The sequence below is a fragment of the Malus domestica genome, chromosome 11 (genome assembly GCF_042453785.1).
Source record: "Malus domestica chromosome 11, GDT2T_hap1".
Taxonomy (NCBI): Eukaryota; Viridiplantae; Streptophyta; class Magnoliopsida; order Rosales; family Rosaceae; genus Malus; species Malus domestica.
The window spans coordinates 33,922,423-33,942,278 of record NC_091671.1 but is presented as its reverse complement, the minus strand read 5'-3'; the positions used below and the strand labels follow the sequence as shown (position 1 = coordinate 33,942,278).

At 35.7% G+C, this 19,856-nt stretch overlaps 1 protein-coding gene and 1 pseudogene across 1 annotated transcript; both read right to left on the bottom strand.

Moving 5' to 3' along the window:
* Positions 1-3,683: 3,683 nt before the first annotated feature.
* On the bottom strand, positions 3,684-5,450 carry LOC139189540 (uncharacterized; annotated as a pseudogene).
* Positions 5,451-8,407: 2,957 nt separating this feature from the next.
* On the bottom strand, positions 8,408-10,778 carry LOC114819791 (uncharacterized). The gene is made up of 2 exons (XM_029089432.2): positions 9,023-10,778; positions 8,408-8,805 (listed from the first exon to the last, which is right to left on the bottom strand). Exons 1-2 carry the CDS (start codon positions 10,776-10,778, stop codon positions 8,408-8,410), a joined length of 2,154 nt encoding a protein of 717 aa, XP_028945265.2.
* Positions 10,779-19,856: the final 9,078 nt, after the last annotated feature.

Genomic DNA, 19,856 nt, shown 5'->3' with positions numbered 1-19,856 from the left:
ACGGGCCTCGAATTGACATTCTCAATTCGAGTCCCTTTCGGATAGCTATAATGCAAAATACGCAGAGGCTGGGAGTGATGACGAGAGTCATGCAGGATTTCGATGAAGGAAGAGGGCCGAGGCTTAGGGCTTTGAAGAAATTGCCACCATTACTGAATTATGGAAGCTGTGAAATAAGATCAACGAGTTCATCAAGGTGTACTGCATGTGCAATTTGTTTGGAGGATTTTGCAGATGGTGATTCGTGTCAAATTTTTTCACTTTGCAACCACATGTTCCATTCGAATTGCATCGACCATTGGTTGATGAACAAGCCAACTTGCCCAGTTTGTCGAAATTGTATCATGGATGTATGACGAATACTTTTAATTTTTTTTAATTTTTTAGTTTTTGAGATTTGTATGTTGTGAATCTGTCAAACACCTGTAATTACCAACATTCTTTGTAAGGCATGTTAATAGTTTGCAACCACTTTAGCAAACACTTTAAGCCAAGCAATTACCCTAATTTTGGGGTTTAAATGGAACTTCGTTCGTACATTCGATTCTTGGTATGCAACCATATAACGAATTTAAATTAATTAGATTCCTAAGGCCTCGACACGAGACAACTCTTTCTTGAACTAAAACTTTCCCAACAAATTATAAACCTTCGATCTCAAGTGGAAACACCTACATGTTATATATCGGATACAAAATATGAGATGTAGAAAATTTAGAGGTAGTGTTGAAGAATAAGAGGAAGAAAAAAGTACATATTATCACTGGTGGAGCTACACCCACGGCTACAGTGGGTTGTAGCCTAGGGAGGATTTTAACAAATTGCAGCTATAATAGTTTATATATGAGCTTGTTGTTGCTTATTGTAAGTATAATAGCCCACCCAAATCCTGTCAAAACTAATAGTTAATGTGTTTCTTAATTTGTAAATAATACTTTTTTTTTTGTCAAATAATACTTTTATTACCTTATATATTATTTTAAGGCTAAAAGTAAAAATGGTAAATTAATACATTAGGTTTCTCCTACCCTCCATGCTTTTTACCCTATTCATTCAAAACAAAAAAACCCTCCACCCTATTCCACAAAGCTGCGTTGCTTTCCCAAGAAAAGAAAAATTATGAATCACCATCAAATTATTTTCTAATGAAATTCAACACCAGGTGTGTTCTTCATCTCTTCATTTAACTTATTTCTTGATTCAATTGTTAGGTTATTTTTTTTTTTAGTCCTTGAATTTGTCTACTAATGTTAAAGATTTTGGGAATAGTCCATGTTTCATGGTTCTTGTAATTGTAACTATTAAAAAGGACTCGATGACAATATCAATTATGATAATAACAAAAATTTCAATTCCATTACAGATATCTACGGCACAACTTGAATTGGTATCCCCTGATCCTTTTTTTCTTTTGGGTACTTGTTATCAACAAAAGTGATAATATTTGTTCTCTTTCTATTGCATTTTTGTATGCATGTTTTATTTGTGTAAAAATTAGTTGGAAGGTAATTAATAGTCTCATTTGGATTAGTACTTCATGTTCTTACTTTTATGTACATTATTAGCTAGCCCATCCAAGAAAAATTTTCTGGCTCCCCTATTGCATATTATGGAAATGGAAAAAATTATAAGGATTATATTTTACTTCCTAAGTTATTATATCCTTTAGGAGGATAACTAGAGGTTGAGGCTCATGGATTAGGGCTCGTTACATGCCAAATCAAACAACCCCCTCTAATATTAGGTCAAGATTTCATAAAGACAGGCAGGCGATTTATTACTAATTATACTTATAATATCGGTCAACTTGCATCTTAAGCCAGTGGCAGAGCTACACTGAGGGGAATGGTGCTCACCACTCCAATAACCCAATGTTCCTCGTAATTTTTGTCTTAACTTTATAATTCGTTCAAAGAAGAATAAATTTGATGGTGTAGTTGGAGCGGTGCTAAATATTTTGCATACCATTCAATTGGAATTTGGCTTTATCATTTAGACTGGAGGTACGATTTTTTTTATATTTTATTTTATGCAACAATGATATTATCTACATTAAGATGTGGGGGAGTGAACTATGCCTCACTATAGGCTAGTAATAATTGTAGACTTATCAGAGAGATAGGCCAAATGCCCACTTCCAACAACACTGATGTTGTCCCCAACTTGTTAATTACCACTTGCACAGTCCCTCTGATGGGGGTTTTATCACAAAATGTCTCGGTATTAGTTAGAGTGGGGTTATGATATTTAAACTCTTATTTTTTTTATTTCTCTAGCATATGTGGGGTTTCAACACGCCCCCTCACGTGGGACCCAAATAGTGGGTCACATGTGGGAGATCCACACATTGGTAACCACATGGAGCCAAAGGGACTCACCCTACATGCGGGGCCAAGGGACCCACCATCATCACGCGGGGCCAAGGGGACCACCCATCACATGACAATACGGGCCCACTCCTTGACTCTGATACCATGTAGAATTATTAGAGAGATGGGTCAAAGACCCACTTCCAACAACACTGATATTGACTCTAACTTGTTAATTACCACCTGCACAGTCCCTCAGGTGTGGGGTTTTATCACAAAATGCCTCGGTATTAGTCGGAGTGGGATTAAGATATTTAAACTCTTCTTTCTTTATTTCTCTAGCCGATGTGGAATTTCAACAATAATATGGTTCAAATTCACCTTTGGTGAGAATCAAACTTAAGACCTCTCACTTACAAGTGAAGAGGAATATCACTAGACCATAGTACTAAGTGGCGATACAAATTTTACTTCCTCATTCATGTGGGCTAGTCTTTGTTTGACCACTTTGTGCATTACATATGTTCATCCTTCACTTGCGAACTAGAATATTACATAATTCACTTAATTACGCCTCTCATTAAATGTTTCAAACAACTATGTTATTGTTAAATCTTAGATTTCATACAATCATTATTAAACGTAGTATTAATGATGGGGTTCTAGGTTTCTTTTCAATTGATTGAATATAACTAATAATTAAGTAATTGAGTATTGTAAGATATGGGAAATTTTTTATTATGACGGGAACATGGATGATATACCACGTGTTTTTATATAAGTGGTGGGAAATTTTATTTTTTAAGTTATTAACTTTTTAACACATATATCACACCATTTGTATAGTGACACATGATGTACTATCTCGTGTGCCGGTCATCACTAGCAAATTAGGCACACCATTTCCATAATTATACCACCATGCAACTAATGAAAAAAAAAAACACACACAATTAGTAATGAAAAATAAGAAGTAAACTCAACAACAACAACAACAACAAAGCCTTTTCCCACTAAGTGGGGTCGGCTATATGAATCCTAGAACGCCATTGCGCTCGGTTTTGTGTCATGTCCTCCGTTAGAACCAAGTACTCTAAGTCTTTTCTTAGAGTCTCTTCCAAAGTTTTCCTAGGTCTTCCTCTACCCCTTTGGCCCTGAACCTCTGTCCCGTAGTCACATCTTCGAACCGGAGCATCAGTAGGCCTTCTTTGCACATGTCCAAATCACCGGAACCGATTTTCTCTCATCTTTCCTTCAATTTCGGCCACTCCTACTTTACCTCGAATATCCTCATTTCCAATCTTATCATTTCTTGTGTGCCCACACATCCCACGAAGATTTAATAAATAAAATATAAGCATATGTGAATAATATTCATACCCGGATTATAGTTTTCATCATTCTCACGCATCCAAGTTCGGCCAAATGTCTTCCAAATCCACCTTCTTTTACTCTATACTTGTGCATCTCAACATTTATCACTTGGTTTTGAACCTCATAGTTATCGGGGAAGAACTTCTCAACACAAGTAAAGATCCCCTCCATGACAATTGGATCATGTTGTATGCTTTGATTTTTGAAGAAATAATAAGGGTTCAAGAGGTAGCCCGCCAAATGCAATGGACTATCAAGCCGCTCACGAGCTTTTTCATCAATAATTTGAAGAATTGGTTGATAGTTGGCCTCATTGTTCTTGAATGTCTCTTTAATCTCCATCTTTGCTTTTTGTAGCTCTCCATACAAAAACCCCATTGATGGCTTCTTATCCCATCAACAATTCGAAGTACCTTGAATAAAGGTTCAAACACTTTCAAGCAAAGTAAGACCCCACTCCAAAAATGTGAACTCAATACAGTAGTATATGCCACTTTTCCCTTTGTAGTCTTGACATGTTTGCATTGTTCCCATTCTTCACTAACAACCATAACCTTCAAGTCTTTTTTCTTATCCATCAAACTTTGCAATGTGAGGAAAGAAGTTGCAAATCTAGTGACTCCGGTCCTTATTATGTCTCTTTTCTTGGTATGCTTCCTCATCAATGCCAAAGTTTTATGATGTGCATAAATGAAGATAGTGAAAGCCTTTGCCTTGTCAATAACTCCTTTGAACCTAGGGAGATTACCAATCCCTTGAAGCATGAGATTCAAAGTATGAGTGGCACATGATGTCCAAAACATATTCGGCCTCTTTTTTTTCATCATGTTTGCCGCCGCCATATTGTTAGAAGCATTATCGGTTACCACTTGAATCACATTTTAAGGCCCAATTTCTTCAACACACTTGTCAATATATTCAAAGATATATTCCCCGGTGTGTGCTTCACTAGAGCATTCCTTAGAAGAAAGAAATATGGTGTCTTTTTTTGCAATTGACACATAAATTCATTATGCTTCTTCTTTTTCGGTCACTCCAAGCATTGATCATGATTGAGCAACGATTCAAAGCCCACTCTTGTTCATGTTTCTTGAGTGACTTTTTTACTCTTTCTACCTCTTCTTTCAATAATGGCTCCCTTAATTCGTATTGGTTTGGAGGCAGGTAACCCGGACCAAATTGACCAACCACTTCCATCACACGCTTGAAGCTATCATTATCTATAGCATGGAAAGGAATACCGGCTTCATACACCCATCGAGCCACATATTGATCCACTTGATGTGCTCTTTCCTTCCAAATTGCATCATGGATGTTTTGTTGCCGAGTCTTCTTACTTCCCTCATTTGAAGAATCGGGATTGATGGAGGATGCAAACCTATCCATAGGTCCAAGAGTGCAAGGCCTTTTCCTTGACCCATTCACTTCAATGTCTTCTTCTTCTTCTTCTTGAATTTGTTGAAGTTGCACCCCTTCCCTCACTTCCACAATGTGCTTATCCCTTTGTTTCTTCTTATTTTTTTCTTCTTCTAATGCGGCTCGACATTTGGCTTTATCTTCATCCGAAGACTTTGTGCATGCCGCTACATTTCCTCTTATGTTGGCTACATGTTGTTTTAATCTATGTACTCGTCCACTAATAATTTTGTTACACAACTTACATTTCACCTTATCTGAGTTTGTAGGATTTGCCAAGATCCCATATTCCCATCCCACATCTTCCGAACTACGCTTCAACACATTTTTAGATTGGGAGGAGGACGACATTGCAGTAGATGCTCCAGAAGATGAAGTACCAATCATCACACAAGAGAAGAAACAATCCTAAAATTCATATAAAATAAACATTACAAATTTTTAGGTCTTAATCTCCCACAAAAAACTATCACAGTATTTTAACTTATAAGCCAACTCAGATTGTTTTGTTTTTCTATTTTGGTCAGCTTGTCAAAAGGCAGAATCTATGGCCAAAAAAAAAAAAGCAAAAACACACTTTGACAGCATAAATTAAACAAGTGAGACTTAAATTTGCTAACTTGCAAAATACAAAAAGTGGGACTTTAATTAAACAAGTCATATGGAATCCCAGAGTTGCTTCCACAAATGTCTGAGACAAAAACATTGTCCAGACGAGACCTACTATGACATTTTTGACAGAAATATTTACCATTAGCCCAATATTTACTATTTACAATTGATCATGTATGTCATATATTAATGCAAGCAGTAAAGGACAGTTCTCAATCGAGGGGGAAGAAAGAAAGAAGGGTAAGCGAGAAATTTGAACCTCAATTTACACTGGTCAACCAAAACAATGGCAATGTATTTCTTGGACAAAATTGATAAACAAATTTTTATGTGCATCCAGATGTGAAAAGACAAGCTCACAAGTACATGAACTAAGAAAAGTGAAACTCCAATCTTTATATCCAAAACAAGATTTCTTTTCAAAATAAAATAAAATGACCAACTTCATTTTCTTTTACAGATACCAAACACATTAAGTAGCATTCATGATCATGCAGTTTTAGGTGCCACTCATTGCTAAATAATCAAAGTTCGGCTAATGCCAGGAAATTGTGACAGACGATGTTCTTGTTTATATGCAGTTTGGGTCCTCGCTGTCATATGAATATGATATATGCATCTATATATAATTGATAGACAATTAGGCTAAGATGTGCATCTGGATCTAGCAAACAACCAATATGGTCTAGTTCATACATACTAACCAGCATGAAAATACTATCAGAATTATCAGTAGACAAATAACAAATTGTCAGATTCCCCTTAATCCAATTGGTTTCAAATCCAAAACTCTGTAATTTTTCCAATACCTTAACAAATTCAACATTGAACATTTACAAATCTGTAGAACAAAAACTCACTTTTTGGGGGCTTCGCAGCCTTCGCTGTTGACTTTAGCTACAGAGTGCAAACTGCAGAGTCAGGGGGCTTCTCCCACTACTACAATATTAGCTTTAGGTGTTGGACGATCCTGGCGGTTAATAAGCTATTCTGACGGATAAAAAATATCCGACACATAATTTATTTACTGTCGGATTAAAGTTAATTTATGTCAGATATATCCGACAGAAATTCCTGGCGAATTTTTACTGGAGGATTTAACCCTCAGTATTTTTGAATTCTTTTTTTTCAATATTTTTAATATATTCTGGCGGTTTTTAAGTTAATGGTGGCGGATATAACCGACAGAAATTGACTATTTTATTATTTTAGTTTCTGGCGGTTATTATTTTATTATTCTGACGGTTATAACCGACAGAAATTGACTATTATATTATTTAAAATGGAATATTGATTAAAAATAAATAAATAAATAAACAAATGGTTTAAATATTTTTTTTTCACTCACGGTCTCGTTACCTAATCTCTGAATGTTTTTTTTTTTAGACTTTTTACACATGCTATCTCTGAGTATATACAAACATATTTGACTGTTGAATCATTGAAACTAGTTTCATAGAATGCATATCCTATCAAATTGATAGATTTAACAAACACTTAAGAGTTAATGTTATACTTCCATTAAGTATAAAAAATTATCCACTAGTGTAAATATTTTAAATTGAAGATCGAATTTGTTCAATACATTCTTATAGGGTCGAGGAGTGTAGCTGTAAAAAATCATGAAAATCGGAGCTAAAATAACCGTTAAATTGTGATTTTTCGTTTATAACCGTCGAAAACTTTTGTTCTGTTACCTAATCTCTGAGTGTTTTTTTTTTTGTGATTTTTTAGCTATGCGATCTCGGAGTATATACAAACATATTTGACAGTTGGATCGTTGAAACTAGTTTCATAGAATGCATATCCTATCAAATTGATAGATTTAACAAACACTTAAGAGTTAATGTTATACTTCCATTAAGTTTAAAATATGATTTGTCCACTAGTGTAAATATTTTAAATTGAAGATCGAATTCATTCATTGCATTCTTATAGGATCGGGGAGTGTAGTTGCAAAAAAATCATCAAAATCAGAGCTAAAATAACCGTTAAAATTGTGATTTTTCGTTTATAACCATCGAAAACTTTTGTTCCGTTACCTAATCTCTGTATGTTTGTTTTTTACGATTTTTTACATATGTGATCTTGGAGTGTGTACAAACAAATCTGACGGTTGGATTGTTGAAAAACGTTTCATAGAATGCGTATCACATCAAAACGGTAGATTAAACCAAGGTTCTAAAAAACGCTAGGCGCTAGTCGGGCGGTGGGCTAGCGCCTAGCGCCTAGGCGGCTAGCCGGGCGCCTAGGCGGCCTAGGCGGATTTAGGTAAATTTTTTGTATTTCCTGTGAATAAGTGTATATTGACACTTACAAAACATGTAGAAAATGTACAAAAGAAATATTTCTTTCAACAAATGAAGTAATAATCATATGGTATACTTGAGAACAAGGCAGTGCTTGCAACCACTAAAATGAAATGTGATTTCCAATCTTATGTCCAATGAATGAGCATTCTCAAAATTAGACACTGCTTGTAACTTGTAAGTATGGAAGACTAGAACTATTGAAACATTCAAGTCCAACACTACTAAGTCAAATGTACAAATGTTGCACAAACATTTCACATAATAGAATTAACATCAGTGAGTACGAATGATGGGCATACATTTCATAGAATTAACAACGAGTCAACTGTTCGAATGCTACACATGCAGACACTGATATAAAAGAAAATTGAGCTACGAAAGTTACTAGGCATCAAACTCTTCTTCACCATATCCCTCAAAGACTCTCTCCGTGTCGGACTCGAACTCAATTTCTTCATCATCTCCTTCTTCTTCCGTGTCCTCATCTGATATAAAATCTTCTTCATGAAGTTCTCTTACTTCAATATTTTTAGAACTCCCCCTAGGCTCTAGGGAACTACCTACCTCCGATGTCTCTCCAATTCCCAAGCCAAGCTCAAGCTCTTCATCACCACCTTCCACAATCCATCCTTGAGCCATACTAGCTTCACTTGCAAGCAATATGTCCACCTTCTTCTCCTTCTCTCTTTTCTTCTTGTTCATAATTCTTGCATTAAATTGGACATAGACTAAATTATTTAACCTTGTTGTATCTAGTCTATTCCTTTTCTTTGTATGTATACCTTCAAAAGAACTCCAATTTCTTTCACAACCGGATGAACTTGTAGTCAATGAAAGTATCTTTATAGCCATCCTTCACAAATTAGGCACACCATTTCCATAATTATACCACCATGCAACTAATGAAGAAAAAAAAAACACACACACAATTAGTAATGAAAAATAAGTAGTAAACTCAAATTTAATAAATAAAATATAAGCATATGTGAATATTCATACCCGGATTATAGTTTTCATCATTCTCAGCGCATCCAAGTTCGGCCAAATGTCTTCCAAATCCACCTTCTTTTACTCTATACTTATGCATCTCAACATTTATCACTTGGTTTTGAACCTCATAGTTATCGGGGAAGAACTTCTCAACACAAGTAAAGATCCCCTCCATGACAATTGGATCATGTTGTATGCTTTGATTTTTGAAGAAATAATAAGGGTTCAAGAGGTAGCCCGCCAAATGCAATGGACTATCAAGCCGCTCACGAGCTTTTTCATCAATAATTTGAAGAATTGGTTGATAGTTGGCCTCATTGTTCTTGAATGTCTCTTTAATCTCCATCTTTGCTTTTTGTAGCTCTCCATACAAAAACCCCATTGATGGCTTCTTATCCCCATCAACAATTCGAAGTACCTTGAATAAAGGTTCAAACACTTTCAAGCAAAGTAAGACCCCACTCCAAAAATGTGAACTCAATACAGTAGTATATGCCACTTTCCCCTTTGTAGTCTTGACATGTTTGCATTGTTCCCATTCTTCACTAGCAACCATAACCTTCAAGTCTTTTTTCTTATCCATCAAACTTTGCAATGTGAGGAAAGAAGTTGCAAATCTAGTGACTCCGGGCCTTATTATGTCTCTTTTCTTGGTATGCTTCTTCATCAATGCCAAAGTTTTATGATGTGCATAAATGAAGATAGTGAAAGCCTTTGCCTTGTCAATAACTCCTTTGAACCTAGGGAGATTACCAATCCCTTGAAGCATGAGATTCAAAGTATGAGTGGCACATGATGTCCAAAACATATTCGGCCTCTTTTTTTTCATCATGTTTGCCGCCGCCATATTGTTAGAAGCATTATCGGTTACCACTTGAATCACATTTGGAGGCCCAATTTCTTCAACACACTTGTCAACATATTCGAAGATATATTCCCCGGTGTGTGCTTCACTAGAGTATTCCTTAGAAGAAAGAAATATGGTGGCTTCCTTGCAATTGGCACATAAATTCATTATGCTTCTTCTTTTTCGATCACTCCAAGCATCGGTCATGATTGAGCAACCATTCAAAGCCCACTCTTCTTCATGTTTCTTGAGTGACTTTTTTACTCTTTCTACCTCTTCTTTCAATAATGGCTCCCTTAATTCATATTGGCTTGGAGGTAGGTAACCCGGGCCAAATTGACCAACTGCTTCCATCACACGCTTGAAGCTATCATTATCAATAGCATGGAAAGGAATACCGGCTTCATACACCCATCGAGCCACATATTGATCCACTTGATGTGTTCTTTCTTTCCAAATTGCATCATGGATGTTTTGTTGTCGAGTCTTCTTACTTCCCTCATTTGAAGAATCGAGATTGATGGAGGATGCAAACTTATCCATAGGTCCAAGAGTGCGAGGCCTTTTCCTTGACCCAATCACTTCAATGTCTTCTTCTTCTTGAATTTGTTGAAGTTGCTCCTCTTCCCTCACTTCCACAATGTGCTTATCCTTTTGTTTCTTCTTATTTTTTTCTTCTTCTAATGCGGCTCGACAGTTGGCTTTATCTTCATCCGAAGACTTTGTGCATGCCGCTACATTTCCCCTTATGTTGGCTACATGTTGTTTTAATCTATGTACTCCACCACTAATGATTTTGTCACACAACTTACATTTCACCTTATCTGAGTTTGTAGGATTTGCCAAGATCCCATATTCCCATCCCACATCTTCCGAGCTACGCTTCAACACATTTTCAGATTGGGAGGAGGATGACATTGTAGTAGATGCTCCAGAAGATAAAGTACCAGTCATCATCACACAAGACAAGAGAAGAAACAATCCTAAAATTCATATAAAATATACATTACAAACTTTTAGGTATTAATCTCCCACAAAAAATTATCACAGTATATTAACTTATAAGCCAAGTTAGCCAACTCAGATTGATGATCAGAACTCAGAAGTATAACTAAATGAAATGGAAAAATAGTTCAAGAATCTGCCACCTCAAGAAGCTGAAATGGGTATGATGAAACTTTTGGCCGAAAGGAAATCCACCAAGGTGAGATCAAATCTTATACCTCCCATAAATTTTTTTCATACATAGGTTTGGTCATAGATGAGCATGCTTATCATACATGCATGAATCCAGGTGGGAGACACCTGTGAAAATTTAAAAAAGGGTACAATGTCCCAGTAGTGATAGACAAACGCATGCGGCATGCGTAATCAACTTATACACACATACAGACACCCAATTATACAAACAATTGTGACAGACATGTTCTTGTGTTTATAAATATATGCAGATTGGCTCCTCGCATGCATCTATATATAATTATTAATTGATACAAAATTAGGCTAAGAATCTAAGATATTAAGATGTGCACCTGAATCTAGCAAACAACCAGCACGAAAATAATACTATCAGAATTTCTTTCAATTATCATTGTATCAGTAGACAAATAAGTTAACAGATTGTCAGATTCCCCTCAATACAATTGGTTTCAAATCCAAAACTCTGTAATTTTTTTTTTCCAATACCTTAACAAATTCAACATTTACAAATCTGAAATCTGTAGAACAAAAACTCACTTTTTGGGGGCTTCGCAGCCTTCGTTGTTGACTGTAGCTGCAAAGTGCAGTGCAGCAGATGAGGAAGAAGAAGAAGACATGAAGTCAGCAGGTGAGTGCAGTGCAGCAGGTGAGGAAGAAGAAGAAGACACGAAGTCGTGCAGCGGTGCAGCAAGCGAGTGCAGTGCAGATGAGGAAGAACCGAGGAAAAGATGAAGTCGTACAGCGGTGCAGGTTGCAGTGTAGATGAGGAAGAACGAAGAAGAAACGAAATGGGCGAACGGCAAAGAAGAGACGCAGCGGTGCAGAGGAGTTCAATTAGGTCACGGGAATATAGAATTCTAGAAGTTGAAACTTAGAATAGAAAAAAAAAAAAAAAAACGGTCCAGTTCCGCCCAGCCGCCTAGGCCGCCTAGCCCGCCTAGGCGGCCGCCTAGAGCTCGGCCGATTTTTCAATCCGTTTTGCCAGAAATCACCTCGGTTGGTGCCCGCCCAGCGCCTAGGCGCCGCCTAGGGCGTTTTTTAGAACACTGGATTAAACCAACACTTAGAGTTAATATTATACTTCTATTAAGTATAAAATAAGATTTTGTGGTATCAACTAGTGTAAATATTTTAAATTGAAGATCAAATTCGTTCATTGCATTCTTATAGGGTCGAGGAGTGTAGCTGTAAAAAAAATCATCAAAACCGGAGCTAAAAAAACCGTTAAATTGTGATTTTTTTCGTTTATAACCGTCGAAAACTTTTGTTCCGTTACCTAATCTCTGAACGTTTGTTTTTTGTGATTTTTTACGTAAGTGATCTCGGAGTGTGTACAAACAAGTTTGACGGTTAGATCATTGAAAAAAGTTTCGTACAATAGATCATTGAAAAAAGCTTCGTACAATATATATTCCCTCACTCAACTTTGCATTAAAATGTGCATTGAAAAAAGTTTCGTAGAATGTGTATCGCGTCAAAACGGTAGATTAAATAAACACTTAAGAGTTAATGTTATACTTCCATTAAGTATAAAATAAGATATCCACTAGTGTAAATATTTTAAATTGAAGATCAAATTCATTCATTGCATTCTTATAGGGTCGAGGAGTGTAGCTGTAAAAAATCATTAAAATCGGAGCTAAAATAACCGTTAAATTGTGATTTTTCGTTTATAACCGTCGAAAACTTTTGTTCCGTTACGTAATCTGTGAATTTTTGTTTTTTACGATTTTTTACGTATGCAATCTCGGAGTGTGTACAAATAAGTTTGACGGTTCGATCGTTGAAAAAACTTCGTATAATGCGTATCGCATCAAAACGGTAGATTAAACAAACACTTAGAGTTAATGTTATACTTCCATTAAGTATAAAATAAGATTTATCCACTAGTATAAATATTTTAAATTGAAGATCGAATTCGTTCATGCATTCTTATAGGGTCGAGGAGTGTAGCTGTAAAAAATCATCAAAATCGGAGCTAAAGTAACCGTTAAATTGTGATTTTTCGTTTATAACCGTTGAAAACTTTTGTTTTGTTACCTAATCTCTTAATGTTTGTTTTTTGTGATTTTTTACGTATGCAATCTCAGAGTGTGTACAAACAAGTTTGACGGTTGGATCGTTGAAAAACGCTTCGTAGAATGCGTATCGCATCAAAATGGTAAATTAAACAAATATTTAGAGTTAATGTTATACTTCCATTAAGTATAAGTGTAAATATTTTAAATTGAATATCAAATTTATTCATTAGACAATATTTATTTATGTTTTTCAAGTATTGATTAGACAATATTTAGTTTGTGTGATTACATTTGCATTGTACAATTCTTTTTTTGTTTCTTTATCGCATATTTTACATGGATTATTCTCTATTAAACCAAAAGTGTAAAAATTATCTATATAGATAATAATTTAAATAATTAATTATTAATTAATTATTAAAAACATATTCTAATTAAATACATATTATTTATTTATTTTAAAAAGTATTCTCTATTAATTCTTTTTTTGTTTCTTTATCACATATTTTACATGTAAAAAGATATTATTTAAATACATATTCTATTTAAATACAAATTCTATTTAAATACAAGTGTGAACACGGAAAATTCCTGAAACGAAAGAGACAAGAACAACGTGCACAAACAAATATTTTGGTGTTAATGGATTTTGGGTTACAATCTCTCTCTAATTTGATCCTCTGATTCGATCTCCGTAAGGTGTTGATTTGTGGATGTTTCGTTGATCCAAGGGTTGTCGAGGCTTGATCTTGGATGAACTGTTGGAAGTTTCTTCAAGGGGCCGTGGGCTTGATCTTTGAAGGTGGATTTGAGCGGATTTTCAAGGAGCCGTTGGGGCTTGATCTTGAGGATGAGTGTTTCTTCAAGGGCCGTTAAGATTTGATCTTGAATAACGGTGATGAACGGATCTTCAAGGGCTTTTGGGCTTGATCTTAAAGAACGGTTGGATGTGTGGATTTGTTGATGTTTGTTGATCCAAGGGCCGTCGGGGCTTGATCTTGGCTGAACGGATGATGAACGATGGTGCTTTCTTCAAGGGCCGTCGGGGCTTAATATTGAATTGGTGGATGGTTGATCCAAGGGCCGTCGGGGCTTGATCTTGGAAGAACGATGAACGAAGAACGAAGAACGAAGAGAGCTTTCTTGATTCTTCGGGAACCTTGAGAGCTTTAGAGTTTCAAAGCTTCAAAGATTTGGGGGATTCTCTTCCAATTTGGGAGTAGAGAAATGTATTTGTGAATTCCTTTTCCCTTGATTCTTTGATGGAGGAGCCTATTTATAGGCTTTGGGAACGAATCACCACCATCCATTTGTTTTGGTGGATGTTGTAGGTGAATTTTGGTGGATGTTGTAGGTGAAACTTGGTGGATGTTTGTAGGTGAAACTTGGTGGATGTTGTAGGTGAACTTGGTGGATGTTGTAGGTGAACTTAGTGTATGATGTAGGTGAAGTAAATGAAGGTTGTAATTTTAATACAATGGTCAACATTTATTTCACCAAAATTTCAATGTTTACAAATGTAATCTTAATGCAATGGCTAACATTTATGCCACCGAAATTTCAATGTCTACAACAAGTTCTATTATTCTCTATTAAATAAAATAAATAATTTAAATAGAATATGTATAAAAAGAATTAATAGAGAATAATCCATGTAATAAAATATGCGATAAAGAAACAAATAAATTATTTATTTAATTTTTAAAAACATATTCTATTTAAATACATATTATTTATTTATTTATTAAACCAAATAATTATTATTTTATTTTTTAAAATCGTAACAAAATTTTGGGGGGAATTTAAAATTTTGAGGGAAAATTTAAAATTTTCGGAGGGAATTTTGCCGCCTTTTTTTGTGTGTCGGTTATAACCGACAGAAATGAAATTTTTCTGTCGGTTTTTATTTATTTTTAAATATTACTGTCGGTTGTAACCGACAGTAATTAAAATAACCTAAATTTTTAAAACACCTCCATCTTCCTTGCGCCAGTGCTTTTCCCTTTCCTCTATTCTGTTGTCCTCATTTCCTTCTCCTTCTCCTCTATTCTTTTCTATTCTGTTTGAACACTTGCAACCAATTCCAACCAACAATTCCACACACACTGCAGACAGACTTTCTCTCTCTCTCGTTGGTGTCTGTCTCACACTCACAGCATAGTAGTACTTGATTTTAGCTACCAAGCTTAGCTAGCTAACAGAAAGTTATTAGTCGTCTCGTTAAAGTGAATAAGGATTGTAGGCTCTTGTGCTCATCTTGTTATGGTTAATTCGTCCTGGACTCAGTCCCATATCGAAAAGCTCTGTAACTTTCTCACACGGTCTAAGCGGGTCTACCCTCCTTGTGACACTTATAGACTTCAAGTTTGTTATCAGTAATATCTTAACATATTACTTTGAAACGTGGTTTTCAACGATTTGACTAGTCTTTGTGTGAGATGAGCTGCAAATGTGCAATTGTCTTTCTGTGTGGTTGTTAACAAGTTGCTGTTTGTGTAGGCGCTGTCGTTGGAAAAGCCAGCTGAACCGGCAAAATTTATATATGTTGCTCAGTTTCAGCCAAAGAAGGTGGGAATATAAACCTTATGAGCACAAGGTACTAAGATTTTTGCGGCTTGTTTATGGGGCCTTTATTATTTGTGGATATTGCAAGTCCTTTCTAATTTGGTTGTTCCATTCTCAGGCACTTGGTCTCCAACTTGAGGCCTTTGCAGTTGCCATAGGAAAATTAGATGCACACTTGCCCAGACCTAAGCTTCAGTTTGTGGGTAGTTGTCGGAATAAGGCAGATGAGGAAAGCTTGCAACATTTGAAAGATAAAGCAGTTGAACTGAAGGTTGACGGGGATGTAGAATTTCATAAAAATGTATTATACAGGTCTGTGCCAAGGATTTCATGTTCTGCATCCTTTAATGTAAATGTCTAGATAACTTGTTCTTCTTGCTCTTGCTCTCTCTGTTAAACGTAAACCATGCATAATCTGTTCACAAGTTTCTTATCTTTGGTTCGCTTGCATTGTTAATTGCTTCCCGTCTGAGGATTGAATCATACAAGTAGTGATCCTAATATATACAACATGAATGACTCAGATAATTAGCATTTTTTTTTTTGCGTCTGCCTAGGTGAATTCGAATAAGCTACATAGTATGTAGCTGAATTAGACAAATACAAACTGTGTGGTGTGAACATCTTCTCAAAACCATTTTAGCTGCTGTTTTCGTAAACATATTTTTCCTCAATGTCAACGATTATCGGCTCTCTTTTGTTCTTGTAATAATGTACCCGACAAAGAAAGTGATTTATATTTTTTTTTCTTTTTAATAGCATTACTGTCGGTTTTATCCGACAGAAAATGTTTTGATTTATTAATTATTAATTTATTCCTATCGGTTAAAACCGACAGGAAATGGTTTTATTTATTCATTATTAATTCATTTTCTGTCGAATGGTTTAAGCAATTTGTGTCGGTTTCCGCCGACAGAATTTCTGTCGGTTATATCCGACACAATTTCTGTCGGTTTTAGAGCATTTTCTGTTGGAAAATTAATTTCCTGACGCAGGCAATTCTGTCACTTATTATATCCGACACTGCAGCCATTTTCTGTCGGATTTGGCTTAAAATTCGACAGTAATATATGTTTTTTGTCGGTTTTCAAAACGCCAATAATAACTGGTTTCCTAGTAGTGTCCTCTTCTTCGTAATCGACGAGCTCCTCAAAGTCACAGGCTCGTAGGTCGCAACCAAGCTATGGAGATTGGAGAATTGAGATGCAATGCAAGAGCATGTCGAGAGAATGAAGAGTGTGGACTGGAGTGGAGACTGTGGAAACTGGGAATGGGAGAGACGATCGATGACGATGAGTTGATGACCCAAAAAACCTCTCGAAGTCGCGCGGCGCAGGTGAGTGTAGTGCAGATGAGGAAGAAGAGACGAAGTTTCTAACCTAAAGTTTGCATCGTCCTCCTCATAATTTATTTAGTATTTTAGAATACCACCTTTCAATAAAATAAAATAAGGTCCCAAAACGGCTTTTTTTATGTATCGTAATTAACATAGAAATTAAGGAAAACTAATGAAAAGTTTAAAAAAAATTTAGTTTTAATGAAAGATGACAAATAAATGTGTAGTGAATACATAGTACCAAGTAAAGGTAAAAATGTAGTTTTTCGTTAAAAGTGAACAGTACCGAAAATGTTTTGTTAAAACTCTTTAGAAATTAACTGTACCTGAGAACTCAAAAAAAAAATTAAAAAAACAAAACAAAAAACAAAAAACTGTACCCGAACAACAAATTTAACGATCTCCAAGACTCCAACGTCTATACATGTAACAAAGATAAAACAATTAAACCACTCCAGAAAAGGGTAGAACCAGATTTTCAAATTTATGTCATCAACCTCTAGATATGAAAATGTTTGTTAATTTAAACGGCAAAAATCTCGAATATGGGTCTAACAGTTTTTCCGTTCAACAACTTCTTCGTAGACAAATACCAAGCAAAGTATGCGCATCCATGTCGGATTCTCCCAAGCCTTTGTTGATCATAACGTTAGCATTCTCATTCTTCGTCACCATGAACATGTTTGAAGCCCTTAAGCTTGTCATCCCACCTCCTGTTTTTTCTCTTCTTTCTTTCTTCAGCACGATAATTTTCGTATACGTCTGCATCATAGCATTCTCCATCATACTTACGTTGATTGTCATCGCCCTCTTTTATGTCATCTGCGAGTTCTTCCGGACGCCCCCTTACGAGAGGAGTAGTAACCCTGATACTGAAGCCGGGGATCAACAACTAGTGTTTCGACCAGACAACGGTTCAGAATGGAATGACCAAGCTACATTTTATCAAGCAACCCTCCTGCATAATTTCAGGATTTTGGAAATTTTGGACTCGATTGTTGAGGTTTTGGAGGAGAGAAGAGACGAGAGGCAGCAGCGAGAAAGGGAACAAGTTATGGAGAGCAAAATGCCACCAGCTATAGCTTATGGAAGCCAAGAAATTAAAATTAACTGTAAAGATTGTGTTATTTGCATGGAGGATTTTGAGACCGATCAATTGTGTCAAGTTTTTCCCTCATGCAATCATACGTTCCATTCCAACTGCATGAACACTTGGTTGAAGAAGAGCCTAACTTGCCCGATTTGTCGTAATTGTGTGTTGGATTTATGAGGCGTGCATGGGTCTACGCGAAAATATTGTACAAGGCGTTTAATCATTATTTTTGGTTGGACTGTCGTCTTCGGCAAGAGCCTACCATGGTGGAGAGCACCGTTCTCTTTCCAATATTGGCAACGTCATGGCCATATAGATTTGACAAAGTAAATTGCCATGGGGCTTGGTTCTCCGGCGAGGTCAAGTGGACTGACTGGATGGTTGTTAGTAACAAATTTTTGGTGGTTCAACCAAAGTTTCAATGCCACTTAAGTACCACGGTGGAGATCACACATTGTTGAGGAATTGAGGCTTGCTTTCATCCGGGGTGTGATTAGTGCTTCAATCACATGCGAGGCTTTGAATATGAATTTTCAAGGAGTTTTTGTGTCTCAACATTGTGCTAAAATTCCTTGCCTAGCACTGCCTAGGCGCTAGACGGCTAACCATCATCCCGATTAATTTCTAGATGTTTAAAAATTAAGAAATGACACCTACACCTGCTTAGACATCCGCTTAGCCCATATAGACCTGCCTAGGCACTCACCTAGATCGCAACTCTCACTTAGACAGAGGATAGATAACTTTCATTTTACATTTTTTTAATAAATTGTATAGCTTGTAGAATACTTTAATGAATCCCTCATGTTTTCAATATGCTATAATACTTTATAATTTATATGTCATTCTATTTTTCAATTTATGTATCCCAATACAATTATGTATTTTTTGAAGTATAAACATGCACTTACTTATACAATAAATAATAAATTAATTTATACCTGTCAAGGCTCGCCTAGGCGCTAGGCCTGAGTCCGCTGTCGAACTAACGTCTAACGTCTTCTAGAACCTTGGTCTCAAACGATGTCCATTTGGTTGCATCTCATGACTTACATGAAATGAAGACATTGGATCTGGACATCCTAAATCTGTCACGCATTGACAAGCGAAATTTTGTTAATATGTAACAACAAGTGATTATTTAGGACGCCAAATGACCATAGTGTCTGCTTTCGCGTAAGTCTCTCCCCTAGAAGTGATGCGCTAAGTGTGCTTGAGTTTGATTATGCTCGATCCCCACCTCCCCTGATTATGCTTGATTAGTTTCTCAGCTTTGAAAAGGGAGTACATATTTTATCTCATTCCCATATTATTTGTATAAAAAATAAATTGTAAAGGTAACACCTTTTGTTCTTTTACATTTCACTAAAAATAAACTTTTTTTTATCGATGTTTGTGAAAACTCGTCCAACTGACATATACGCTGAGTTAGTTTTTAGTTCACATTAAGCCTGATCTTCTGTCGAATTGGATCAAAAATACATAATTATGGGAGTCGTATAACTTCATCTACATACACTATCCCAAGATCAAAAGTATCTCATCTTCATATATATACATATATATATATATATATATATGTACATTTTTTTTTCTTTTATAGTTTTCATTTTTTGTATATAATATATTTAAGGGAGTTGTAATTGAGAAAATAGAATCTATATTGTATAACAAAAAAAAAAAATGAACATATAAAAAATTGATGAGTACATAATTAGGTTATATAATAACAGAGTTAGGCAAGTTTAAGAATTTTTAATTAGATTCCAAATATTCAAATA